The sequence below is a fragment of the Nasonia vitripennis genome, chromosome 2 (genome assembly GCF_009193385.2).
Source record: "Nasonia vitripennis strain AsymCx chromosome 2, Nvit_psr_1.1, whole genome shotgun sequence".
Lineage (NCBI taxonomy): Eukaryota > Metazoa > Arthropoda > Insecta > Hymenoptera > Pteromalidae > Nasonia > Nasonia vitripennis.
The window spans coordinates 27388554-27415050 of record NC_045758.1 but is presented as its reverse complement, the minus strand read 5'-3'; the positions used below and the strand labels follow the sequence as shown (position 1 = coordinate 27415050).

Here is a 26497-nt window from a genome sequence, read left to right as displayed (position 1 = left end):
GAAAAAAAAACAGATGATAATTAGCGTATGTATAAACTCGAAGAAGGCGAATCAACGCTAACACAAACGAAGGAATGTCCAAAATTCCTTTTGGAGCATGCGCTCGTAATTTATAATTTACTTCTTTGTTATGGGTCATTTTGTAGATATAAAAACTGCGTGAAACAAAAATGGGTCGTTCGACTACGAAGCAGGAAATTTTCTGTAAGAGTGAAAATAGCGCAAGAAACGAAGCGTTGTGTACCGTTGCGTTTTGAATGAGAAAGAAGAAAGACAAAGTTCAATCTCGTACCTGTGTTAGGTTCGCCATTACAAAAAATGACCTGTACATACATATAATAATAGGCTGCGCGCGTTTATACACGCGTGCGATGTATATATATATACGAAATAAAAGATTGAGAAAATATAAAAAACACGCGTGCGTTTTAAGTATAAAATAAAGAAGCGAAGAAAGAAAAAAAGTGCGATATACTTAATAAGATTGAAATAGAGAGACGCACGTGTTCCCACTAAAGCTCTATTTTTTTGATTATCTTAAATTTTTCGTGTAGTGTTCAGTCAATTGCGAGTCCTGGTTAAACAATATTATTAGATATTTAGTTACATAGAAAAGCGTATGAACCACGTTGTAAAAAGTTCTTTTAACGTTGTAGGTTCAAAGAATATTTTTGAACGTATTTTTATTCTAAGTTAATGCATTTTAAAGCTAATATATTTAATTATTTTTGTATTTGTTTTTATTTGAATAAAAAATTCTAGTTACGTGTGTAGAATTTTTATTTTAAACGTAATTTTTAAATATGTTATCTCTCTTATCAAGATATTTTAAAGCAACGATTCATGCAATTATTTTTATATCTGGATGTGGAAATATTTATTTAATCAATATGTTCGTTTCCCCAATGCTATTTTTTAACCAGGACTACTGAGCCAATCTCACAACACAATTTTTAGGAAGTTAATCGCACTATGACTCGTGTTAAATAAGTTTCAGATCCATTAGCGTTATTATTAAACGCTTGCGAACTACGCAACAAGCTAGAGGTTGATTGAAGCAATACATTTATATCGTTTCGTTCTCTTGTTCAACAATTATATGTGTATTTTTAAATTATTCGATGATTATTTATGTAAAAAAACAACACTAATCGATTTTTCTATGACTTTTTATTTGCATGAAAGATCAGTTATAAACCACACAATAATAACGGTGTATTCTCGCTCCTTTTCGTAGCTAAGCAAACGAGAGATTCGATCGTGCTTAGAAGAGATTTTATTAGGATTGTGTATATATTTTACGTGTACAGACTATACACAAAAAAAACAAACAATAAAGATATCTATCGTTACATAACGGTATTTTTAATGTTTCCTTTTCAAGTAAACCAGATATTTATACATAAATTATTAAACACTAAAAATTTATATTTACATATTTATAAATTGATAATTAATTATTCGTGAAGCAAGAATTTTTTAGTTTATTGCTATAACTTTGGGTTTGGTCCAAAAAATTTATGCCAGGGAAAACCATCACTCCGATTATCTTCAGGCGGAGTTCGAATTCTTGTCCATTTTTCATCAAATCCTCTAAGCTCATCTGTAAGGTAATTTTTTTTTAGATTTTATATAAATTTTTATAAAAATGTTAACAATTAATGCTTACTTTCATCCATGTTTACTATATCCTCCGATTTTACTTCAGATCCATCTTTTGCTCTTTTGGTTATTATTGTGTGCATTTTATCACCTATCTGTCTTGTGATTTTAATTTCTTCGTTGCCATCACTATCCCTAACTGTACGACGTTCTTCCATACTTCCATCAGGCCTTCTGACAATTTGGGTTGAAACGGAACTTCCAAAGGAACGTATGGAAAACTGTGGGGTGGTTGTAAAACTTTCTACATCTTGGGATGTTGATGGTCCTTTCCAAATTTTTGCTAATTCATCAGACTTAATTCTGAAGAAAAAAACAAAATGTTGATTATTTTTCAATAAAAATAACCAATGCATGAAAATATTTTGCTTACTTACTTTCCATCTATATCAGAATCTAATTTTTTACTATTTGAATCAGGCATTTCATAAGAAGGTTTCAGCACTTCATCAACAGGTCCCTTTCCACCAAACTTTCTATTGGAAAATGGCAATCCACTTATAAAATCATCAACTGTATAAGCAAATCAATAGATTAATAACTTCTTTAAAAAATTTATAATAAACACTGAAAAACATACAAATAAATAACTTACGACCAAGTTTTGAATCTGGCACTTCAGCTTTTAGTACCTCATCTCTAGGTCCTTTTCCAACAGGATTTTCACCTGGCATAGGAAGTGCATTTTCATCTGTAATAATCAAACAATAATGAGTTTATCTTCTCCTTTACTATGACATCTTGACTCAGACATATAAGATATTAAAGTCTTAAATTAATTATTAAGGTATTAAATTAACTTGTGGCAAAGTCTGCTTATACTTTATTGCACAATACTGCAAATTAGTTTTCCAATGCAACATACAATATACATAAATCACCAACTCACTTCCAAAGGGTAAGAAGATATTTGTATCGTTGCCAAAGCCATTTCCAAAACCAAAAAAGTTCCTCATCATGTCATCCATTTGAGTTTCAAAGAATCTAGTCATCTCGAAAGGATCGCTGAATATTCTAAATTGAAACCTATTCGCTGGGTGCCTGTTGCTAGTCAAACAAAAAACTGTATCACAACCGGATTCGTCAATAAACATTGCATTGATACAGAATAAAAAAGCAATAAATCAGTGGTTAAGTACCTGAAATCACTGATATCGTCCTCATCGTCGTCAGTCTGCCAAATTGGATTCCTAAAACCATCTCTGTACCTTTGATCCTCCTCGAACCTATAACCAATATAAAGCACAGATTACCAAAATTTACTTGCACATAGTTCAACAACAGATTTCAGTGCTCCTGACTATTTATATTGATAACCCTCATTATCTCCAAAGAACGAATAAAAGCGATATAATTATCTGAAAACTACTAGTGCAAGCTTCTAGAACTCGCCGGAAAAAAGAGAGCTTTTACTTTTCGTAAAAAAATAACGCTTTTATAAGCTAACCTGTGTTGGGGCGGCTCCTGGGCAGGTCCCTTGCCAAAGAGGTTTCGGAAAAACTCGAAAAACGGCATCTTGACGTCTCGTATTAGCACTTATATTAACTGAATGTCATGTAAATCGAAATTGCATCACTCCCGTATGCGTTCAATACGCGAACTGTCGTTCTCTCTCTCGGGTTCAATGCAGATTGCAGACTGTCGTGTGCGCTAAGTGCGAAGTATCAGCCAAATCGCAGCAGCTGACCACTGAAGTTGGCAGATTGTCAAGAGTATCAAGGAAAAGGAGGGCAAAAATAATTCGTTGCTTTTGCGTTTTGACAGAGCCAATATACCTATATGCATATTTAATTGAACTTGAAGACCAGTTGAAGACTTTCACTCTGTGATAATACTATTTAAAAATTGGACAGATGAATATATGTTTATTGATTTTTTAACTGACATATAATGTATAAGTATTTCATTGAAATTTGATATATGTATAGAACGATAATTGATCATATGAAAAATGTAAACAATAGTTTACGTATATATACATCGCATTATTGCTCCAATTTTGAAAACGGAGCAGAATTTTGGCGAATGTTGCGCCATTGCTGGTAAACGGAAATCAGCTGAATTATCCACCTATATCAAATACTATAAAATTAGCATATATACGTGTGTGTGTGTGTGTGTGTGTGTGTGTGTGTGTGTGGGTGTGTGACATCAGACTACAGACATGACACATGACAGTGGATATCGTTAAAAAAGTCTCACACTTCGTCATGCGCTTGTGAATCAAAGTATTTTTGATGTCGTCGACGGCAGGGCAGCAGCAGCTGGAAACAAGTTGCCAATCTTGTTCGAGCCATATGATGTGAGGTCGAGGAGACGAAGACTGGAATTTTTGATCTGGAGGTTATGTTCATTCGTTTACGAGGATTTTATACGATGACTGTTTTTTCAAATAAGGTTTGTTTTGTGATTTTGAGCTTGATGAAACAGCTGAAAATCGTAGAATTTAAGCTTTTTCGTTATTGTTCACTATAATTTTTGAGAATTGATCATGAAATTATAGATAGGACATTTCCATAATATGTAATGGAAATAAAAACGCAAGAATTTACGTTTTTGCATAACGAAATTCATGATTTTCACTGGTTAATATTGTACCAAATCTCAGTTTCTTTTAATTGTATCAAATATACTTATTTGCTTTCAGGTAGATAACATTTTAGTTTGCATTAGAGGAAACTCAATGATTGTCCATTAGTTTATATCGAAATGAGATTCAAACCTGAACTGTAAATAAAAAATAATACAAGATGAATGGAATAACAGGGCAGTTCAGAAAAACAACATGGGACCCAATGCTTATAGTATCCCAAATAATAGCAGTGCAATCTGTCATGTACTTTGCTTTGGGTATGTGGATAATGATAATCGCTGAATTTTTGGGAACCACCAAATCCTTGGATTATGCATTCCAATACAAGGAAATCCATGTGCGTGATTTTGGTGGCTACTTAGTCATAACAATTTTTATAATGAATTCTGTAATCGGTGCCATGGCATTGTGGTATCTAGTGCAAAGGACAAAGCAATGCATGGATTTTGCGTGCACTGCTCATTTGATACATCTTATTTGTTGTTGGTTTTATAATGGAAGTTTTCCCACAACCTTTAGCTGGTGGTGTCTGAATATTGTGACTACGAGTATCATGTGCGTGTGTGGTGAATTTCTCTGTATGAAGACTGAGCTCAAAGCGATTCCTCTTGGTATGAATAGCCAAAAAACAGCCTTGTAAATGTTTATAGACGAATGCTGCCTCTTTCCCGAAGAATCATTTAACCCTACTTCAGATATTTATGAGATGATAAATTTTCTATAATTGTTTTCCAAACCAATGTATGATAGTATAAATTATGTGTAGTTTATAAATAATTTAATCTTTTGTAATAAAAGTAATATTCTTCTACAGGTTGTCTCACTTATATTTACCAGAGTTGGTTTCAATTTGTCAGCATATTGTTATGTTTGTTTAACTTAAAATTTATTTGTAAACAAGTTTTTCATTTCCATAACTTCTTTTTAAATTACAATTATAACTTCTTTATATTACAGTACACAGTAATTTGCTTTAAATTAACTACTGGCTTCCTTTCAATTTCTTTAATGATGGTCATCTTCTTTATAGAATCTCAATCCACAATAGGTACAGGCGTGATTCCCTGGCTTATCCTGAAATAACAAGATTAACATAAATTTAACTCAACTGAACCAACACGCAAAGCCAATAAAAATTCAAGTTCGAGGAATCAATTAGAAATATTCTTTACGTTATCACAGGCACAAGTTCTTACCAAATTGATGTAAATTTTGGGATGACCTAGAGGACCACCACCGCCATCGCATGCCACGATCCTTGCCTTCTTTGGTTCAGGAGGAACCTCATCGATCAACTTGATACCCCAGTTAGGATTCACATCCTTTGGTCTGTTCACAAATCTTGCCAGACGACGATCATTGGGATCAAATTTCTGCAGATCGTAACAAAATCATAAATTTTAGCTGTACGATTTTACCTGAACAAAGCATTGTTGAAAATATACAAAGATTCGATAAGGAAAGCAAGTCATTAGAACGCAAATGAAAAAAAAGAAGAAATTCGGAAGACTACTGACGTAACCTCCAATCGACAGTATCAAAATATCGATGAGTGAACGTTTAGCTGACCTGTCCAGTGTGTGTCTCCTGGTCCTTGGGTTCCCACGACGCGTAGCACCTCGAGGATACGACGTACGACGGAGATATCGATCTACATCTCAATTTACTGGAATTTTGGAGCAAACGGACGACACTTTTACTCGCCATGTTTGCTCACTGTTTTTACCGACTGGTTTCTGCTAGATTATATCCATATGATTATTTTATGCCAAGTGCCTGCTAACAGAGGTCTCTGCGTGGACTTTTCGAAAAGTGCGATTTTTACTGCGGGGTGTATATATATATATATATATATATATATATGTATAGAGAGAGAGACAGTGATTATTTACTTTTTCAATTTAAATTTGGCCGTTATTGTGCTGATTATTTAACCACATATTTGACTAATAAATACTTACTGCTCGGTTTTAATTAAATTTTCAATAGAATGTAAAAGAAGAAATGATCAGCTTATATTCATCCCATTTTGGCTCTAATCAGTCATTCGCCCTCTTATCTCTCCTTTCCAGCAATCCTCGTTTTTTGAATACGAAGGATGTATACGATTATAATAATGCACATCGTCCTTTTAAAACTATACATGCCTATGTGCATGCACAGATGCAGATACGTATACAAGTCAGTATATACGGCGGCAAATTAATCCTATCCTGCAGACAATCGAAGCGTGTGCACGACCCGACGGGTCACTGTCAAGGCTCTCCCTCTGGAAATGTGCTATATGTACATGACCCCCCAAGGCCGTGTCTTGTGCTGTACTCGTACCTTTTCCACTTGTTGTGCGTATATATTGCTATACGGAGGCTATGTACGAGGGAGATGATGCGCAATGCAAACTCTATACATATGATACGACTGTCGTTTGCTCCGCTGGGTTCTCTCGCTAGGGAGAACGAGTAATTTCGTTCCAGAGGGCGTATGGTTTAATTCGTTTGTTCTATAAAAATTACCGCTGGTATTATTATACTTTTAATAAATGATGTTGGTGTCGGTTTTTCACTTTTTGGATGTCCTATAAATAAGAAACGATTTATTAACTTTATTTGCTCGTACAGTCCAGGATCGAGCGTAGACGATATTTATTTAAAACGTGAGCTTCGACAAATATAGCTCCCGACATGTTGTGTACGTAGGAGTATCAGCGCACTTTCTATATATATATATATATATACGACTAATCCCCCGTGCAATGTTGATATTTGTCAGTTGCAACGCATCGAACGTTCCGCGTTTCAGCTCGACTATTTACGCAAATTAATTTTGGCTCACACACGGAAGCCTCGAATGTGCAATCTATCGCTTGATTTTGGCGAAATTGTCGCGTCAACGTTATAATAGTATAGGTATATCATAACGCGCAAATTAGTGACGCATGTTACTCGTCGCAACGTTATTCATGTCCAGTTTAGAAACTATATCCGTTTTCGTAGAAATAACGACGAATTTAGATTTTGAAAGGCTTTTATTCAGTATGATTTTCCACGTTTTTCTCGCGGGGAGTGATGAAACTTCTCTCGGCGTATTTGAAAATGCCGCTGTTTTGTGCTTGTCTTGTAAGCTTATTTTTCAACTTTTTCACGCTAGCGATTTGAAACAAAATATTGTCTGCATTTTCCACATGATGAATTAATAAACATGAATTAATATGAAATGAACCATATCGAGAACAAACAACGATCGTATATTCGCAATTATCATTTCAATTACCATTACATAAAAATTCATCCTTTTATATTCGTCCACCTGATGACTCTCACTTTATATAACCCGCAGCCTCGCGTCAATAAAGCTCAGAAGAGCGAAATTCAATTTTGAAATTCTAAAGCACAACACCATTATACGCGTTTACTTCCGCTTCGACTCTGACGGATATGACACACGGCACACGTTATGCAACTTTAATGGGAAAGAAAAATAAAACGAGACTCGGAAATGCGACGACCTGGAGGAATCCCGACGAAGCAGAGGAAGAAGAAGAAGAAGAAGTAATGCCCCCGGGTGTGCGTATACACTCTATACTGGCGCGCAAACTTGGAATTGAGTGGCGCACGAATCTCGAGATGCTCTGCAGCGACGAGTTTAACAATAGTCTGTATATTTCGTATTATTTCCGCCGAGCAGCTTTGAGAAAGCTCGGAAATTTTTGCGCATCTGCGATACAAGTATTACTATGTAGGGTAGATTAAAAAGTCGCGGCTTTGTTTTAATTCTTCGCGCATGAAGTTAGCATGAAATTGCGTCGCATGCGCGGAGAGAGTATCTCTCTCGGATGACACATAAAAAGCTCTATAATTTATTCCATTACACGCCACTGCCCCATTTTTATGGTCTGAGATACAAGTCCATTACTCGCTATTAGCTATAGTGCGGAGAGTGAAAAATTGAATCGCCTGTCTCGAATTTCTTGAATATATATTTCTTAATTGCATCTGCGTGCAATTAAAGTGTTTTCGTAATTTAATTAAACATGCGCTCCTTCGTGGTGGAAATGATAAATGTTAACACCATTTTTACCCACTTACTCTTGAGAACTTTTCTCAAGCAGGAATTATATACTTTGTCAGATTTTCAACAATAGGATGCGAAAGCTTCGAACAAACTAAAAATACGCACCTTCTCTATCTCTCTCACGAAACGAAGCCCAATTCGGCGAGCCATTACAGGCGTGTAATCTCACAGATAAACCCGCCTCTTCCCCCCGTAATGGGGGCTGGTAGTGTCGGTCGACCCACACATCGATCGGAAAACGCCCTTACGATCTGCATACGCTATCCCTTCGCACGTGTATTTTTCAAAAAAAAAAAGAAGAAAAAGAAAAACATTGAAGACATCGCACACGATGAAAAATCATATGAAAATTCTTATCAAGTCCCCATCTTATTGACATGACATAACATAAAGGGGCCGCAATCTCGGCGTCCACCTGTAGCGCAGTAGCTCTGCGCGTGGAGCACAATCGACTGTATATATATATATGCAGCTATGACACATAGACCGCGAGTATAGAGAGTAAGAGAGGCGACCTTGACGCCTGCGCTGTTCTGCGCAGCTCAGGGAGGGTAGGATGCGCGTCGAGGCGCCACCGCTTCTGCCAGTGCGCCCTGAGACCGAGAGGAGTTTGGACACGATTATATACTCCATACTCTGTCTCGGCGGTTTTTCCTGTCCTCTCTTTCTCGTGTGTGTTCGTCGCCTGTACACTTCCTTGAATTTTACAACACACTTTGGAGGGATATTTTATAAGAAAAAATTTTGAATTTTCCGGGGGCTCGTCGCGCATTGCGAGTTTATCAATAGGTTAGTGGTATAATACTCGTATACATCAGGATCGACGTCCTGCGAGCGGGGGCGTGTGAGATTTCGGCGCGACGACTGGCGCCGCTCAATCGATACATGTCGGCGAACTGTTGACGTGGTAGGCTGCGTTGGCGTTTTGCAGGTTGGTTTGTGTGTTTTCTTTTATTTTTTTTTTTTTTTTTGCTCTGTTATATACTAGCTGTACGTATGTGTACCTTGTGGTTTTTTAGTCGGGATTTTTGATGCGCTGACGCGGATGCGTGTGTATGTATGGGAGGGGATGAGTTGCTTTTCGAGAAAAAAGGCTGAGACGATGGGGTGATCGGGATGATTGATGGGGGCGGGGGTGGGGTGGGGGGGGGGGGCTTCGATTCCGGATATTAAATGGGATGTTGGGGCGGTGTAATTTCATTTTGGCCCGTATCTCGAGTTAATTATGTGTTCTGGCTTATTTGGAGGATTTTCGCGCAGTTTTTTATTTTGAATTTTGCTAATGCTCCGTGTACTCTCTTGTCGTCGAGACTGCAACAAGTGTCCCTCTAAAAATTCATCCCTTTTCTTAATAAGCCGCGAATCAACAACAAAAACAATATTCCCTCATCCGTAATACCTATATACGTCCTAGTAAACACGTAATCCTCGTCTCATCAGATAAATCCCTCTATATCTGCACGTATACGCACAGTAGCGTTATGCAAACGCTGCATCGGCTTTCCATATGGCGATAGAGAGACGCGACGACAATTATACATCGTTCTCCGCTGCACAGCTGCCCACTCGTCGTTTTGCGTCATTAGGAGTTACGTATATGCACATTCCCGAGAGCTTTTTCGGGAGGCTGCGCAGTGAATTCGACGACGAAATTCACCTATATATATCTATACGTATACACACAGACACACGCAGGGCCGAGAGGAGAAAGCCGAAGAACGACGTCTTGGAGTAGTGTCCGGAAGGGCGCTTGCGCAGAGGCTTCGCCGGGATTTTTTTCGGAGTGCAGTATATACGTGCAAGAGAAAGTTGTCCCGTCGAGGGCTTTCTGGAATACCAATTTTTTCATACCAAGTGCGAGATTAACGTTTTAATCAGAGGGAGATGATCCGCGGGAAAAATTGCGGTCGAGCGAATGTTTACCCTGGATATACCTATATATATATATAACACGCGGTGGTTTGATAAGGCTCCGCGAGATCGGATTAGGCACGCGGCGGCGGGGATGTTTGCATATTCGCGTCTGTGGGTGGATGCGGAGCTGATTCCCTATTTTCTTTTATCCTGTAGAAATGCGGCGGTGTGATGTGGGTACGTAATACGATTTCAAGGACCTTTCCACTAATGCCCGGCGCGTATACAGTGTCATTCGTCGCGGATAACTATTTGCCGAACTTTATTTCAATGCTTGATCACGTGCGGGGATTAGAGAAGTTTCGTGGACTGTGGTAATCTCTGATTTTCGATTGTTTGGATTATATAATTCGATTTTAAATATAATACGTGACGCTGATGTCGCTGCAGAGTTGCATTGTTATGCTAGTCGCGATAGCACGTATTGTAATATACACACCGAGGGCGTAATAACCAGAGATAAGGATATATTATACCTTAGTAGATCGAGTCGAGCCAGTCGAGCGATGTTGAATAATGGATTCGCGGACGTTTAATTGTCCTTCTGGAACTGTATATATTCATGAATTTTAATTCATCTCTCCGTGCAGATGTTCACTTATCTTTTCCATATTTTCCACGTTCCATTACACTTGCCCGGCTTGTATTATAAATGTATACGCGCTATTCCGAGGCACAATCGAAAGGCAAAGTCATATCTTGTATAAATCATATTTTATCATCACACGGCTGTCCGAGACGAAGGATGACGGACGAATATATGCGAGACGCCTATAATACGATTAATCTCTCTGGAAGCTGACGGTCAAGGATTATTCTGGCGAAAAATATTTCGCGTAGAAGATATCCTATTTCGCTTCTGTACTCGAACTTCCAGGAAACGATGATTTAGCGCGAGAAGCTTCGCGTAATTAATATTCACTTCAGCCGGAGAACTTTTGGAGAATAATGCGCTTCTTATATCTACTCGTGCATTAAAATTGAAACAATATAATAATAATCTTGATAGCCGATGCGTCGATCCCGAACAATTAGCGCTGAAATCTCGAGAGCCGCGACGCTAAAATTCCAGAGCGCACATTAGGCCGAAATGACGGAGACTCTCGTGTATATAGCTTCTCTGTCAGCTCATTGCCGCTGTCCCGCGGGATACAAAGTTGGGACATTAGAGAAATTTACGAGCTCTGGGGCCAGCGTAATTGGACCACCGTCGCAGCGAGGATCAGTGATTTTTCTCGCGTGGGACGATGCTGCGCGCATAGTATACGCGTGTGCTTTTTTGCGCTGCTTGTTTTTTGTACGTGATAATGCCCTGATGGTGTATACGATGTGATGATTTGTCCCGGTGACAAGGTTGGTTTTTTTTTCTTGGCGACGGCTTGATTAAGCTTGTTTTGTGAATTTCAAACTTTGCTATAATTTCATTAACACGAGGTATACGTGTAGGTAGAGTTTTTATATGGTGAATTTCAAAGCACTATCGTCGCGGTATAATCAACGACGTTATACTTGATAAAGTAGAGTTGCAGCTTTGACGAAAATTATGTTTCTGTGCAAAGCTTTCGAGGGCAGTATAGTTATATCTCGCGAAAAGTTGAAATTTATGGCTGAAGTTTCTGCTAATGCATGTGTGTTGCGATTATAATGTGTGCGTCGCAGGTTTTCTATATATGCAACGGTATATGTGCGGCTTTTGATTGATGGGATAAGAAGCTCCTGATTAGTTTTTGAGAAGTGATATTTTATCTTTTGGATTTATAATCATTCAAATACTTAACAGTATAATAGTTTAGAAAGAATTAACTTATTTTTTCATACATCCAAAATTATAATAAGTTGAACTTCAAGAAAAAGCACTTGTAATTTCGTTTCAAACATCCTTGACCCAAAACTGCGCAAAAGCTATATTTTACGGTTTTTCCCCCTGTAGGTCAAGTTAATCCTGATATAAATTTTGCTCTACACACGAATGGACAGAATGTATTGATGGTCGGTATTTCAATTAAAAGGACTTATGGGGGAAAATCATTGAAATACGGCCTTTGTTTTTCCGGGCCAAGGGAACATTTCCCGTCGTTCGAGCCAAATTAAAGACCTAAATGTCGACGTGAAGTCTGTTTTTGATAATTTAATTAAGTATCTAGTATAGAACATCAAAGGGTCGGTTATCGCCTGTTTTTCACATCACCCCAAAAATAAAAAAAAAACGAATTTCAACACGTCAATCTCTTCTACAATAAATATTCTACAATGCGTGTAACCCAAGTGCTCAAAAAAGAATAGCGATCGATCAAACGATCGTAAAAACGAAAAACAAACAATCACTCTTGTAAAATAACAAAGCTTGAATATTCATGGACATAAACTGAAGCTTCGTTTCCTCTGCACACGTACAGTAGAACGCATCAACAATCATTCGAACCCGACGCTAATATCCATAAACAACAATACATGAACAAATCGAAATCTCATCAGTGTCCGGCAATTTTCCAGCAAAACTCCAGTATACGACAACAACGCCTCTTTTATATATCAATTCTCTCTCAAAGCCCGCGTGTCTTTTTTTTAATTAACTTTCCTCTCGCAGCTCTCTGGCGTCTAAAATGAATTTTCCAAGCCGCTGAAGTTCACTGCCGAGAACACGTTCCGCGCACACCAAGCGATTTTTCGCTTTTTCTTTGATCTCTCAGCCCAGAAAAAAGTTTCCTCTGATCCAAAACACAGTCATAAATTCGAATCTGCCGCCAAAGCATCGAGATTTACGACTCGAAAAAGTCCATAAAACTCGGCAAGTAGTAACGCTCCCTATCCGGTCAGACGTTATGCTTTCTTCGCCCGAAAGGAGCAAACGACTTTCTCGCTCTTTTTTCTCTCTCTCTCTCTCTCTCTCTCTCTCTCTCTCTCTCTCTCTCTCTCTCTCTCTCTCTCTCTCTCTCTCTCTCTCTCTATGTAATATCGATTCGATTTCCGATCGCGAAAGCTCGTCTCGTCGGCCAATTTTCCTCCGACCGTGTGTTATTTCTCGCCAGGAGGAAACAAAAGCGCTCGGCGAGGCGATCCTTTGCGGTCGGCAATTAAGTCGGGCCTTTTGTTTTATTTTATCGGCTGTTACGGCTGACCGCTCGCGAGAGTGTGCGGTGATGTATACCCGGAGACGAATTGAATTTTCACTGTGGGCGATGTATGTAATTTGTATTGTCTGGTGAATTTGGTTTACAATTTTTCAAATATATATTCTCGGTTAGATGTTTTTAAAACAATTTCGTATAAAAATAAAGCTTCCTCAACGGAGGTCCTTTTCCTAAGCTTGTTTCACGAGATCGAGTTTTCTCCTTCAAAAAAAAAAGATAAAAAAACACTCCACGTTTAAATTGCAATAGGAGTATAAAACACGACGTCCGCGTAACCGATCTCTCCTCTCAGCAGCTCCTCGACACCTCGGCTCAACCTACACTAAGCCGTTAAACAATTTCCAACACGACCCCAATTTCCATCTACTCGAACAAAGCGCACTCTTCGCAAATTAAACTTTTCTTCTCTCAATAACAGCTACCATGCTGAAATTCGCGTTCGACCGAGTAGTGCAGCGCACGTGGCAGCAGCCGATTAGTTTTGCCTTCATTATAAGTACTCCCTCGCGGCGACGCCTTTGCGCAACTCTAGATTTCCAATCGAGCGCGTGGGCGTCTTTGCTATCTGTCTCGGCTGTCCCCGCGCGCGCGCGCGCGTGTGTGTGTGAGTGAGTATATCTGTATACCTGACTTGACGGACTTCAGGAGGAGGCCGTTGCTTTCTTAATCAACTTCTTTCTCTTGTACACAGCTGCAGCGCTAATGGGAGAGAGCAACGAGTTAGCGCGCGGATGGCTCATTGTGCTGGGGATTTGGTGTGTGTAATCGACGTCGTGTTTCGCGTAGCGTTAAAGCGGCGCATGGTGCCCGGAAGGATCGATTTTTCTTCACGAGAGAGGCTCAGTTAGTCGACGCTCGAGCTCTCGATTATACATACGCGTTTGAGCTTTGGTTTTTTTTCTTCTTGTTCGACTTGGGATCGTCGCCGGCTTTGAAGGTATAAGGCTTTTGGTTGTCTTTTACAAATAAAGTATGTATATAGGATAACGCAGCTGTTTACCGTGAATAAATAATGTGAATAAGCTTGAGAGCTGTATGCGCCACTGCAGCGTGTGCGCGACAGTTTTGTAAGCGTTGACGTAAATATATACGGTGTGCTGCGTTATCCCCCGTGGAGTCGAGATTATGTACTCGACGAAACGAAAGCAGATGTGTTTGGGCTGAAATAATATTGTGTTTTGGATTAACGCTGCATATGAGATTAGTTGCATTTCGCAACAACGCTCGCGAGTATAGTACATAATATTGTGTGCGCGTGTGTGTAAGGGAAACTCGTTCGCTAGCTATCGAAGTTGGAATAATTTTCAATATACTTTTGAAATATGACAATTAATCAACTCTAATGTCATGACGTTGTTCGTTCCTCTCACCTGTCGAATACACGATTTAATTTCGTAAACAGCGTATCACGTGTGCACCAGAATAAATTTGCACTTTAATTAGTTCCGATATGCTATACATAGCATCCTTATTAATTGATATAGTCCATCGAATTAAATGTACGGTATGATGCGTATCAATTACTCTCTCCGTTGTACACATCAACGACTTCAATTTAATTTGTATACACACTTATCGATCTCTCCCGTTATGTATATAGAAAATCTTTCATAAGACACTACGATATCCTATATCGGAAATTGATCAATTTATTCGTTAAATTGAGTAGATAATTTCTCGGAGGAGTATATATTTTTCTCATCTAATCCCAGCCCTCGACGAGCTTATATAAATAACCGGGGAAAAACCAAGCAGCGTCTACTTCGAGAATATGGATTGTCAATAAAGTCTTGAAGCACCTTTCAAGCTCCTTAACTCGCTCGGAGCTTTTTCTGTTCTGTAAAAACTATAACAAGCGATAATGCGCTTCGAAATTGTCGGTATAATAAAATTCGCGGGTGGACGAAGCCACTTATGTACGAGCTTTTTGGCGGTGACTTTACGACAGCGCAAAGTGGATTGAATTTCACGAAAAAAAAAACAACATATCTTCACCCCTAATTCAAACGCGAGAGCCCGAAGCGAAAACAACCATCCGTTGATAAACTAATAACGAAATTTACACGCGTGAAACCCCCGATTTCCATACGCAGCTGAAATAATTCACTCTTTCTCGAGAGAGAGAGAGAGAGAGAGAGAGAGAGAGAGAGAGAGAGAGAGAGGCGAGAACCGAGAATTCTCAAAGCCTCGTCGCCTAATACACTTCAAGAGAAGAGCGAAAGCCTGATTTATACATCAGCCGATTACTCGCGCGAGAATCCATCTCTCTTTCTCTCGGAGTATCGATTCGTTGCGGAGATGTGTGACGTTTATTCTGTACAGTACTATAGCCCGGAACGTGCAGGGGTTCTTTCTTTTTCCCTTCGCTTTCGCCTTTCCTCCTTTATTTTCCATCGCGTGCAGCTGCGGTAAATGCGATCCCGTGTCCTCGACTAGTTCCTGCCTCGCGAAATTCCGCTCTTCTCGCGAGCTTTATCCGCCGCGTAAACAGCTGTGTATATAGGTATAATACTCGCCTCCGATGTGGAAGCTGTATCGATGGATTCGTTATACGTTGTGTGTAACTTGGGGATGATCGTGATGGATTTTATGGATACGAAGCTTTTATTAATTTTTATTTTTTGTACGTATAAGTGAATGTCGAGTACAATTGAAAATTATAATTGGACAACTCCGCGGGAGGCTGTGTCTTTTCATTATAATGTTGAGAATTTGCACTGCAGGGAGTACAATAATCCTTTGCTTCTCGTCGTTATGCGGGTCAAAAGTTTGAGAGTTTGAATAGTCGATCCGTGTCTTGTCTTGACTCTTTCGTTTCTAGATTAAACTTTCAAAGGAAACTCTCAAGCGAGAGAATATAAGCATCAGTCGAGAGACGTCACGTAGGGAATCTCGATGTTTGAAGTTCGAAACTGCGGAAAGGATTACACTCGCTATAGAGAGAAGGTTTTATTTCTAATTGAAAGTTCACGGTAATACTTATCCGACGCTGCGACGTGTTTGTTATGTACTATTATATTGGGTATAAAATATAAACGAGCTCTCCTGCCTATTATCATAAACTCTGCAGTGCATATAAATAAAGATACAAAATTACCTCGTATGGCTCGCATACCAGTGTAGTATAATATTCGGAAGAAAAATCGATGTTACAATCATATAAAAGCCCGTACATTTCGTTGAATGCGGGCTATAGCGTAAATGGAGCGTCATTATTTCCATAGCTCTTTTCAATTCGGCCAAATTACGCGCCTCGATGCGGAGTTCGCTCTAATTTTAGAACGTGTTACTACAACTGAATGAATTGAACATTATTATTGCGCTACTGCTGGTTATATACACGGTGTGGTATACATATATAGCTCCGGCTCGTTTCAGATATTCCAATCGAGTGAGCTTTATACTTTCGCTACAATTGCTGTGTTAATGGCTGCGTTACGTCGCGAACGTTACGTGCCGTATTTACGATAGGGAAGTCGGACTTTACGGTTAGCGATTTTTAATGGGGGCGAGAGTTATATACGCTCGTTGCATTTTGAAACGTCGTAGTTTCTTTTGTGTACTTTCTATGTTTTTGCGTCTGACCTTTTTATCGAATATATTCAAAGTATATAAGTTATTAGGTAATTCATAAATGGTTTTAAAGCGATGATAAAACGCATTTGAAAAATTGCATTTTGTAAGGATTATTTAATTTTTCCATTTGATATGGAATTTCTGAGAGAAGGTTTTGAGAAACACGATATTCGCATGTATATTTCTGCCTACAATTAGAGCATCCGGAGAATTTCTCGTTGAAATTTTAACTTTCGAATTTCGTGGAACAACATTTTCATCAAACTACACTACCGAGAAAGAAAATAATGACTACAACTTCAGTAGTATAACCCAATCGCGATAATCTTATTCAATAAAAAGCTATACTACGTCACTAAGCAATTCCAAAGAAAAACGTATTACCGCCTTACAACGTCGCATCATCATCATCATCATCATCATCAGTGTCTAACCCAACTCGATCTTTTTCCAAACCGACAGCTCTATCTCTCGCCCACAATGGGTAACTCGTCCGAGGCATCAGCTGCAGCCGTAGCCCCGACGAGCTCGAGCCCTTGGATTACGTCGGTAGCTGTCGAGGAGTCGGACTGTTGTGCGCAGTAGTCACCCGCCGCAGGGATATCTCGCATATATGGGAATCGGAAGCGGAGGAGACGCGATGGACCCACACGGGCCGGAAATCGTCGCCATCCTCGGAGCCATTGGCGCAACTGCCGGCGCTGTGTCGGCCGTTGTCGTCTACGCGCTTTGCGCCAGACGCAGACGTGTGCCGCTCAATTGGTGAGTTTTTAGATATTATTGTTAAATTTTGTAATATCATAATTTGTTGAAATTTTACGTAGCGTAAATTGTGTACAGCATAGACACATGGAATTTCATATAATACAGTGGATGATGCAGCTCATATTTTGACCTTGACTCGTAGCGTGGAAATCAATGTTCTCGCACTGTGCAGCTTCAGACCTCGAAATCGCATTCGATTCGTCCCAGGCTCCATTGAGTTCGTGTATTATACATATATACATATGCCTGTAGAGGCCTCAGTATATCGCGTCACGTTTTCTAAACTTGAACTGCATCGTCGCAGCTAGAAAAAACGGGGTCGAATGCGATAACTCGAACAATAGACACACTCCCGACCTTATACCCTTTCCAAGTAATATCCTGCGCATACACACGCGCCTATCATATCTATTCCGCATAAATGAAAAATTCAAATAGCCTCACTCTAAATTTCTCCCAGAACTGTATGGAGTGTTATACCCTCGCGACGACCTTGAAAATCGATTATCGGCACTTCCTATACAACACAACCCGCCTTCGACGTCAACGCCGAGCCGTTGGCTCATAAATAACCCAACGCACAATATCGCCCCTTTTTATCAATAATCCTCTCTCTCTCTCTCTCTCTCTCTCTCTCTCTCTCTCTCTCTCTCTCTCTCTCTCTCTCTCTCTCTCTCTCTCTCTCTCTCTGTCGATATCATCGAAATTCAGATCCTTTGAAATTCCCACGCACTCTAGCTTATACCTATATATTCCCGATAGCCCCCGTATACATCATCGCGGAGAGTTTATACATCCTCGCGCGCGATATGGAACGAAAAGAAAAAGAAAAATCTCTTCGTCTCTCTCTCTCTCTCTGGCAAACTTGTATACACATCGAGTTCGACGTTCGTGTTCCGCAGGTTCGAGAAGGACCTTCTGGACCGAGCGGAGGAGGCGGAAAAGTCGTCGAGGGAGGAGCACGCGCTGGCGAGTCTTCATCCCACCCTCGGCATCTTGGGCAAACAGGCGAGTTCCGGAGCAGCCAGTATCAAGACGGAGGACGAGTGGCAGCAGCCGCGCGAAGGAATTTTCAATAACCGCGTCAAGGAGACTCGAGACGGTATGTGCTGTGTCTATGAGTATGTGTGTGAGCGAGCCGCACGTGCGCCGAAGATAATCGTTCGAGTCTGACCTGAATGCGGGGAGGAGAGCTAATGCGTGGGTGCAGATGCGCGGGGCTATTGTGACCAGAGGGGGGATGGTTAGAGGCTGTATAACGAGAGAGAGAGAGAGAGAGAGCTGATGCGCAGCCTTTATACGTACACCGAAAGTGTTAGAATGCAGGTGGATAATCATTTCGAGGTATGTATAAGCACGGTCGCTTTTTCTCTCGGGAAAGGGCTCATTTTGCATTTTCCACACTCCGCTGAATATTCAGCATATCGAATATGTAAAAGCAGCCGGCAAGTGCAAAAACGCAATAACGCAAGCCAGTCACGTAAAGGGGTTAAGCGCGGGGGCGATGGAACATTCAAATTTTCAATGAGTAAACTCGTCCTTCGAATGAGAAGAAGCGAAATAACAAATTTCCTCTTGCGACTGCGAAAAGCTCGTTAAAACTTGACTCAAGCGTGGACGCGGGCGCAGTCCATAGGGTTTTCCCCCCGCTCGATCGATCGCGCATTTGTTTTTCAATCAGAGCTCTATATAGGAGGGACAGAGGACCTTTCGGCATTAGTTTTCGAGAATTTTTTATAAACTTTGCGCCCGCTGCGTCATGCAGCCGAGAGGGTGTGTCTATCGCGTATACTGTATATAGGTATATAGACGCGGGTAAAGGCTATTTTCGGCTGAAAAAGCTTTTTAAACGCGATATAAGCGCGCGATTTTATCTCGCGTCGGTGGGTTTACACGTGCCGGTAGGGATTGTTTGTTTTGCGTATGCGTGGAAGAGGGAAGTGACCATTTTTTTTTTATCGATGAAAAGGTTATATGGAATTCGCGCTGGAAGTTAATCTTCTAGAAGGAATTTTTAATTAATTGGCTTACCGCGGCTGTATTTTTTATGTACATAACCGCAGGCGGGTAAGTAAGTGAAAGCAGAATATATTCTCTGCTATGAATATTTAACGGACGAGTAGTTTACTCGCCGTATCGACCACCAGCAGTCGTAATGAAAATTGAAAAATCACCTCCGACAAAAAGCCCGTATCGCGATGATGATAAAGTTCGCTCGAACTGTATGGAATAAAACGACCTGATATAACCGAAGAAAGCATGGGGGTGTATTATGTACTTTTAATTACCGCAACAGCGGGTTTGCTTATGGAAAAAGCAAGAATGGCTTGTTCCATCATAACGAGAGGCAATTTCAACATATTTTATCAAATTGACGAGATATGTAAAGTAGCTTTTCGTTATGTGAATGAAAAAAAAAAAAATTCTTTTGTATCCCGACGACGTACTCCATCAGTCCTCTGGAGAGCCATAGAAATCTGATTCGAAAAAAAGCTACACCTTTGAGCGCATTTTGCCTCACAAAATGAACTAACAGTGTATAGCCCGTCAAACAAATTGGCACAGAATCCTTCCTCTACTAAATGTACTATCTCGTTACACCTTAATAAAAAAAAAAAAAAAAAAAAATTACAGTGGGCCGCCACCTCTCAGAATGCAGCTGCGACGAGGCAGCGGGAACATCGATGAGTCCACTGGCCCCACCACTACCCGGCGGCGGAGCCCTGGTGGCGAGCGACGAGCGTATGGTCATCCTGAGGAGCTTGCCCTTGACCAGCTGCACGAGCAACGGCTCCGAGTCGAGCTGCAGCGTCTCGGCGCATGCTCGACTCTCCAGTACCGATAGCGACGACATATCCTGCCCGCGTTCGGCCAACGAGACCCGGGGCGAGCTGCAGATGAGCATCACCTACGACGCGCCTGACGGCATACTCAACGTCAAGCTCGTCGAGGTTGGTATTATCGCATGGCCGATTGCTGCTAATCTGTTATTATATTCTGCGGGAAAATTCGGGATTGATGAACTTTCGACGTAATAATATTGTCGTATTACGTCGTGCGGATGAGATCGGGAAATACCTTGTATAAAAGCGGGCAAGCGCGCAGAGATGAGGAGGCTTGGTAAAAGCTCTTTTAATTAAACGAACAAATGTCGCCTTTGAGCGAGTAATGAATGAAAGGACGCGCTTAATGAACGTCGGCACAATACATATAGCCGTAGAACTATTCCAGAACAAAGTGAAAAACGCGCGCTCGAATCTGACCTTTGAATAACTCTCGCGCTTCGAAACGTTTTCCACTATACCTCTATACGTTCAGCGAATACACCTACCTATGCATTTCGTAATTCCCGCGCGACTCGACGTTTCAAAAACGCGTGTGCGGCGAAAAAAGCTTTTCCCTTTGATTGCATTTCCGTTTCGCAGAGCCGTGTGCGTACAGCATAAATCCACTCGATAAACGATCGAGATATAGTCGGGACAAAGCGACTCTCCGATGATAACAATCAATTTTCACAAAGACGACAGGTCTTTCAGGTGTGAGCGCCGCCTTATTAATTCATATCCAGTATATTTCCTGACTTACGCAGAGCTTCTGCTCGCGCTCTTATATTAAAAAACGAAACGATCGGAGAAGAATGAGGATAAAGTAGCTTCATCGTCGTCGTCGTTTTTTTTTTCGTTCGTCCTCGGCTGTATACGGCGGATTGTTCCTTGGAGAGAAAAGCGCGCGACGCGGTTATATAAAACGAGAGCTTTTCACGAGGGAGCATTAAAAAGATGAACTTCTTTTATCTTCGGAGAGTCACGCGAGAGTGAGGAGAAGTTTTCCTTTTGAGGTAAAGTTTTGCATAAGTAAGGGCGATTGATTGCATTGAAAACGCGGTAACTGCAGCGCGAGTGGGAGAAGTTCGTCGGAGCGGAAGCTTTAGCGGCTCTCGCCCACGAGTTCGGTTATCCTTGATCAGAGTTTGATTTGCACACGACGTTGGGCGACTAAGTCATGTAATTATAGCGCTTATTGGCTTAAACGTCGAGAACAGACAGCGATTGGACGTATGCGTTCGAACTCGTATAACGAAAAATGCTTCTCGATATCGCGTAAACGTCGATCGCGTAAAAATACGCGCAGAAACGAGATTTACAGCGTATACGGAAATATATAGCTTACAGCGCGAAATCCGTCAGATATCTCCAGGGCGTTAAATTTCAGAGCTCGTATATTTCTCCAGCGATTCGCTTTTATTATTCCGAGAAGCAGTGCGAGCAAAGCAACTTTTTTCAGTATCGCGCGCGGGAAAATTCAAGTCGCAATGAATATTTCGATGCATTGTGAAAGCTTTTAGAGCACTTTTCGATCGATCGAATAAGCGAGCGTAAAATACACATGTTCGACTCATACAGAGGATAAGTATGTATATATGCCGGATTATTCATACCCACGTACACGTACACGTCTATTTATCGAGCAGACGTGTGCGGGTCTACATTTAAACATCGATTTCGCTGAAACAAGCATGTGGATATGAAAGCAACGTACAATATTTTTTATTAATTTCCAGGCGCGCGACCTTCGCGCACGCGATCTCAGCGAGACCGCCGATCCGTACGCGAAGATACGTTTGCTGCCCGACCGGAGCACAGTCAAGCAGACGAGAATACACAAGAAAACTTTAAATCCAGGTAAGCTCTGTTTTCAATCGGATGAGGGACTTTTCTCGCTGGATATTGCTTTTGTGTGCGAGAGTTATATTGGATAAATAAAGAGTGCTGATATGGTATTTGCGGACGAGCTCAAGGGGTGAAAAGTTGAGGAGACTTACGCCTCGACGTACCGATGGACACGTGCGCGATTGATTTTTCTTTTTTTATAAATTGTGAATGAGAAAAGTGTTCACCCGAGTGACGCTATTTTTTTCTAATTCGAATGTCGGTTCGCCCCTATGTAGCTATTAATTGGGTGAGATCTTATCCGCAAAGTCACCTGATATTTAAAACGTTTAAAAACAAATTTTATCTATACGCAGAGTTCGATGAAGACTTCGTCTTCCAAGTGGCCCCGAACTGTCAGCTGGCGGAGCGCACGCTCGAGGTGTTGCTGTACGACTTCGACGCCTCGTCGAAGCACCGGGGACTGGGTTACGTGCAGATTCCGTTGTCGACGGTAACCGACCTGGGCCTCGAGCCCAAAACCCTGACCAAGTCGGTGATGCGCTACGGCGCCGAGGGCAGGTTCCGAGCTCCGCCTCTCGGTGAGCTCATGGTGTCGCTGTCCTATCAGCCGACCGCCGAGAGGCTCACCGTTATCGTCATCAGGGCCAGGAATCTTCCGATCAATGACGAGACTGGCACCGCTACTTTTGAACCATATGTTCAGGTATTTACACAAGCGCGTTTGTTTGAACTTGGCGCTTTGAGTTATAGTTATCGATCGACGCACATCGAACAAGTTTGAATTAAATGGATTGAAAATATTGTTTACCTTTCAGGTCAACATAGTCCGGGAGGACAAAAGCTTGAAGAAAAAAAAGACAAGTATCCGTCGCGAGGGCACGAGCCCGGTCTGGAGCGAGAGTCTCAACTTCGACCTGACCCCTGACGTGTTGGCCGAGTGCATTCTGGATTTCTCAATCTTCCGGGCGAACGGCGAGCTGTTGGCTCGCTGCGAAGTCTCGGAACTACGTCAGCGCGAGCTCTTCCATCGAGTCCTCGCAGGTGCTGGCGCCTCGGCCCAGTGGCTGCCGCTGTCCGAGCCTGAGAAACTCGCTCACGACGGTCAGCCGGAACTGCAACACCAGTTGTCCAAGTCGTCCTAAGCCGTTGGTTTCGATGTAACTCGGGGATTGAATCTCTTGCGGGGAGAGAACGATTCGATTGCTTTGATTGTCACGTGGAGCTGAATGCTGGTAGTACCGTTGTGTCGTTGGAGGAAATGTTTTTTCACTGTTCTTGGAGTAGAGATTTTTATTTTGAGAGATAACCCTCGCCGCGAGAGGATCGTTCTCCGGGTGAAGACGGGAGAATTAACGAAAATTGAAAAAAAAAATGAAACAAAACAAAGCAACAAGTGTCGATTTTGATGATAACGAAGAAACCAAAAATTAAATATAATACAAAAAAGAGTAAAAATTATATTGTATGTGGAAAGAAGATATTTTTTTGGAGGCGAAAGATTTAATTGCTTGTATCAATGTAATTCTAGAGTTTAGATGAGTACAAATATCTGTAGAACGGCTCCGACTATTGGCAATCGCGGGGACCGATTTGTGTTTTTACTCGTAATTTAGAGGATTTAAAAAATTAGAGAAGATAAAACGAGTATGTAGGTTTTTCAGTTTTTTTTTTTATTGTTTTTTTAATGTACAATAGAACTGTACAAAAAAAGTGGACCCACGAGCATTGGTTTAGTCAAACAGACCTGTAACAGAAAAGTAAATAGTTTTTATTAACAAGTTAGCTCCCATCTGTGCAGTCACATAGTATATTTTTATATAGTCTCATTTGGAAATTGCTCTTCATGTATTTATTTCAGTAGCTAATACATGCTTAATAATCATTGGATGCTGGATTATTATAAAAATTGAAATAAAATGCTGTTTTAACTTACCGAAGCCCATGTCATCGTCAGATTCCTCCTCTGGCTCTTCCTTCTTCTTCTCCTCCTTGGCAGCTGGAGCCTCAGCAGCAGCACCAGCAGCAGCAGCTGGGGCTATAAAAATAAAAGCATGGATTATTCTGTATTTCTGAACATTGTTCAAAATAATATGAAATTCATTAAGATTTTAGTGTGTTGATAAAAAAAACCCCGGCTACAAAACAGGTAATTTAGCCTGAAATATTTTTCTTAACATTGCTATATCCTCATTTCCGCACATACTAACACTTGAAAGTCTAATTTGTGATGCAAGATACGAATAACAGAAAACTTCATGAAATTTCTTACCACCACCAGCAGGGGCAGATCCAACTCCGGATCCGATCTTGGTGATCAGGTCCTTGACATTGATGCCCTCCAGAGCCTTGGCGAAAAGACCTGGCCAGTAAGGCTCGATGTCTACAGACGCAGCCTTGAGGATGGTCTGGATTTTCTCACCCTGTAAAACACACAATAAATTAGTTTTTTTTCTTGAAATTCGTTCAATTCGCTTTAACATCTATTCAAGTTTTTTCATCAATACATTGTCATTAAAAAAGCCTCGGCTTGAATAAAAGTATTCAACCTAGCAGGCTGCTCTTAATCTTATTTTCTCCTCGAATGCTGACCGTACTAGTAAGGGAAACACTAGCTCGGTGGATGAAAGTGAGGAATATTTAGAAAAAAAGTTTTTCAAAAAGAGTATTTAATTAAACACTGTATTTAAATGCATTAACTCCATATTGAAATCACCAACTTAAAATATGAACACGTTTTTTTGCACGCGGTCACGTTGAACGCAAATTAAACGCTAATCACAAATAAAACGATTTGGCAAGCAATTAAAACTATATATTAAGTGGAACGAAATAACAGTATAAATATCAAGTAGTTTCGCCATACAATAGATATAAAAATGACCTCTTTTTACGCATACATATTTATAATCGAAATTTTTTAAAATGTATAAAAAACCAACAATTCGTTTAATTTTTTTGTTTTTTGTTTTCAAGCGGTAGATTTGATGTTCATGTTCAAGAGTGCAACGTGTAAACATAACCTCAACAAATAGTAAAAATAACAGTAATATACAAAAAAGTGGAAAATCAAATCGCAAAACGCTACCACGCGAAAGGCACATTCAACCTGACACCGATTTTGTTTATAACAATCGAAAGCCGCATACGTATAAGCAACAAAAGGGGTAAAATTTTAAACCCAGAGTATACTCACAGTGACGGCGACATCATCATCAGCGAGGATGAGTGCGGAGTAAACGCAAGCTAATTCAGCCTTGGTCGACATCTTGGGTTTATTATTTTGTTAAAACCACGGCTCGATGGATTTATAAAATCGTGCAAGTCGCCGATACGGCCTTAGCTCCAAAGAGAGAACAAGCACGCGGCTAGTCGGTGACACGGGCACAGCCGGAAGAACGTTTCAGGCAGAGAGGAGCGCGAGCGTTCCGGATACCACGTGATCCCCATTCCCCGCGGGCCGCGGGCGCGAGTTGCAACGAGTTGCTTGCCTTTTTGGTCACCGACGACGGTGGCGTTTTCTCGTTTGAATTAGTGGCGGGAAATCATAATTAGCGAGTAGTACTCGTTGCAAAGTCCTTGTATGAACATTTTTTTTCCAAATGAGAGGTGTACATCAAAAACTTAACGAATTTTGTATATTTTGTAAAAAGTGTTTTATTTTCCAATGATAATTTGTAGTGTATGTATAAAATTACATTCTTACTTTATTTGCATGAATAGACTCATTGATCTTGTTTCTGCGCAGAGAAATATATATGTATATTTATATTGGAGCGATGTCGATTACTTTTCTCGCACATGTAAACTGTCGTTATTCTCTTTGTATAAAAAATTTATTTTTGCAGATGTTTTTTTCCTTCGCAGCGTCGGTAAGAATACTATAGTGAATATCTATCAATAATATTCTACGACTTCGTCCTGGATAATATTACACTGCAGTTGCCCTTACTTTAAACTTCTTACATTTGCTCGTAATATTTATAGCGGATGTGTGTATATATAATATGTATAAAATTGTCGATACAGTCTGTCGTAATTAAGCTCTTCGAATATCGAATAACTCTTGTTGATTTATTTTATATAATTCTAGGCGTGTACACTTCTGTCTAAAT

At 40.4% G+C, this 26497-nt stretch overlaps 5 protein-coding genes across 11 annotated transcripts; 2 read left to right on the top strand and 3 right to left on the bottom strand.

Annotated features, from left to right (window-relative positions):
• Positions 1-1151: 1151 nt before the first annotated feature.
• Positions 1152-4051, bottom strand: LOC100119650 (uncharacterized protein). 6 transcript variants are annotated; one of them, XM_008219379.4, is made up of 9 exons: positions 3865-4044; positions 3438-3496; positions 3110-3351; positions 2802-2888; positions 2552-2703; positions 2258-2353; positions 2040-2175; positions 1670-1965; positions 1152-1603 (listed from the first exon to the last, which is right to left on the bottom strand). In XM_008219379.4, exons 3-9 carry the CDS (start codon positions 3175-3177, stop codon positions 1491-1493), a joined length of 948 nt encoding a protein of 315 aa, XP_008217601.1. In that variant the 5' UTR covers positions 3178-3351; positions 3438-3496; positions 3865-4044; the 3' UTR covers positions 1152-1490. The 6 variants fall into 6 exon arrangements, with proteins under 6 accessions (XP_008217601.1, XP_008217602.1, XP_016836989.1 ...); XM_008219380.3 differs by having other exon boundaries at positions 2552-2725; positions 3865-3960; XM_016981500.3 differs by having other exon boundaries at positions 1154-1603; positions 2552-2709; positions 3865-4051.
• On the top strand, positions 3918-5066 carry LOC100119685 (protein SYS1 homolog). The gene is made up of 2 exons (XM_003425170.4): positions 3918-4059; positions 4310-5066. Exon 2 carries the CDS (start codon positions 4413-4415, stop codon positions 4893-4895), a length of 483 nt encoding a protein of 160 aa, XP_003425218.1. The 5' UTR covers positions 3918-4059; positions 4310-4412; the 3' UTR covers positions 4896-5066.
• A 53-nt stretch (positions 5067-5119) lies between these two features.
• Positions 5120-5962, bottom strand: Ndufs6 (NADH dehydrogenase (ubiquinone) Fe-S protein 6, 13kDa (NADH-coenzyme Q reductase)). Its single transcript, NM_001172310.1, has 3 exons — positions 5825-5962; positions 5452-5628; positions 5120-5329 (listed from the first exon to the last, which is right to left on the bottom strand). The coding sequence occupies exons 1-3, from the start codon at positions 5960-5962 to the stop codon at positions 5261-5263; spliced, it is 384 nt and encodes a 127-aa protein (NP_001165781.1). The 3' UTR covers positions 5120-5260.
• A 2940-nt stretch (positions 5963-8902) lies between these two features.
• LOC100119745 (synaptotagmin alpha) lies at positions 8903-24317 on the top strand. 2 transcript variants are annotated; one of them, XM_001603421.6, is made up of 7 exons: positions 8903-9257; positions 17410-17709; positions 18615-18814; positions 20347-20663; positions 22274-22394; positions 22739-23088; positions 23201-24317. In XM_001603421.6, the coding sequence occupies exons 2-7, from the start codon at positions 17561-17563 to the stop codon at positions 23525-23527; spliced, it is 1464 nt and encodes a 487-aa protein (XP_001603471.2). In that variant the 5' UTR covers positions 8903-9257; positions 17410-17560; the 3' UTR covers positions 23528-24317. The 2 variants fall into 2 exon arrangements, with proteins under 2 accessions (XP_001603471.2, XP_032452364.1); XM_032596473.1 differs by lacking the exon at positions 8903-9257 and adding an exon at positions 14068-14308.
• LOC100117550 (60S acidic ribosomal protein P1) lies at positions 24035-25832 on the bottom strand. The gene is made up of 4 exons (XM_001602373.5): positions 25579-25832; positions 24655-24805; positions 24319-24420; positions 24035-24129 (listed from the first exon to the last, which is right to left on the bottom strand). The coding sequence occupies exons 1-4, from the start codon at positions 25648-25650 to the stop codon at positions 24116-24118; spliced, it is 339 nt and encodes a 112-aa protein (XP_001602423.1). The 5' UTR covers positions 25651-25832; the 3' UTR covers positions 24035-24115.
• Positions 25833-26497: the final 665 nt, after the last annotated feature.

Coding starts and splice junctions, on each gene's coding strand:
- LOC100119650 (XM_016981500.3), bottom strand. CDS start 3,177: ATGCCGTTTTTCGAGTTTTTCCGAAACCTCTTTGGCAAGGGACCTGCC. Junction 2,710..2,801: donor GACGATATCAGTGATTTCAG/GTACTTAACCAC, acceptor TTGTTTGACTAG/CAACAGGCACCCAGCGAATA. Junction 1,604..1,669: donor TATAGTAAACATGGATGAAA/GTAAGCATTAAT, acceptor ATTACCTTACAG/ATGAGCTTAGAGGATTTGAT.
- LOC100117550 (XM_001602373.5), bottom strand. CDS start 25,650: ATGTCGACCAAGGCTGAATTAGCTTGCGTTTACTCCGCACTCATCCTC. Junction 24,806..25,578: donor ATGATGATGTCGCCGTCACT/GTGAGTATACTC, acceptor TGTGTTTTACAG/GGTGAGAAAATCCAGACCAT. Junction 24,421..24,654: donor ATCTGCCCCTGCTGGTGGTG/GTAAGAAATTTC, acceptor TTATTTTTATAG/CCCCAGCTGCTGCTGCTGGT.
- LOC100119685 (XM_003425170.4), top strand. CDS start 4,413: ATGAATGGAATAACAGGGCAGTTCAGAAAAACAACATGGGACCCAATG.
- Ndufs6 (NM_001172310.1), bottom strand. CDS start 5,962: ATGGCGAGTAAAAGTGTCGTCCGTTTGCTCCAAAATTCCAGTAAATTG. Junction 5,629..5,824: donor AGGAGACACACACTGGACAG/GTCAGCTAAACG, acceptor TACGATCTGCAG/AAATTTGATCCCAATGATCG. Junction 5,330..5,451: donor CCAAAATTTACATCAATTTG/GTAAGAACTTGT, acceptor TTGTTATTTCAG/GATAAGCCAGGGAATCACGC.
- LOC100119745 (XM_001603421.6), top strand. CDS start 17,561: ATGGGAATCGGAAGCGGAGGAGACGCGATGGACCCACACGGGCCGGAA. Junction 17,710..18,614: donor AGACGTGTGCCGCTCAATTG/GTGAGTTTTTAG, acceptor CGTGTTCCGCAG/GTTCGAGAAGGACCTTCTGG. Junction 22,395..22,738: donor CAAGAAAACTTTAAATCCAG/GTAAGCTCTGTT, acceptor ATCTATACGCAG/AGTTCGATGAAGACTTCGTC.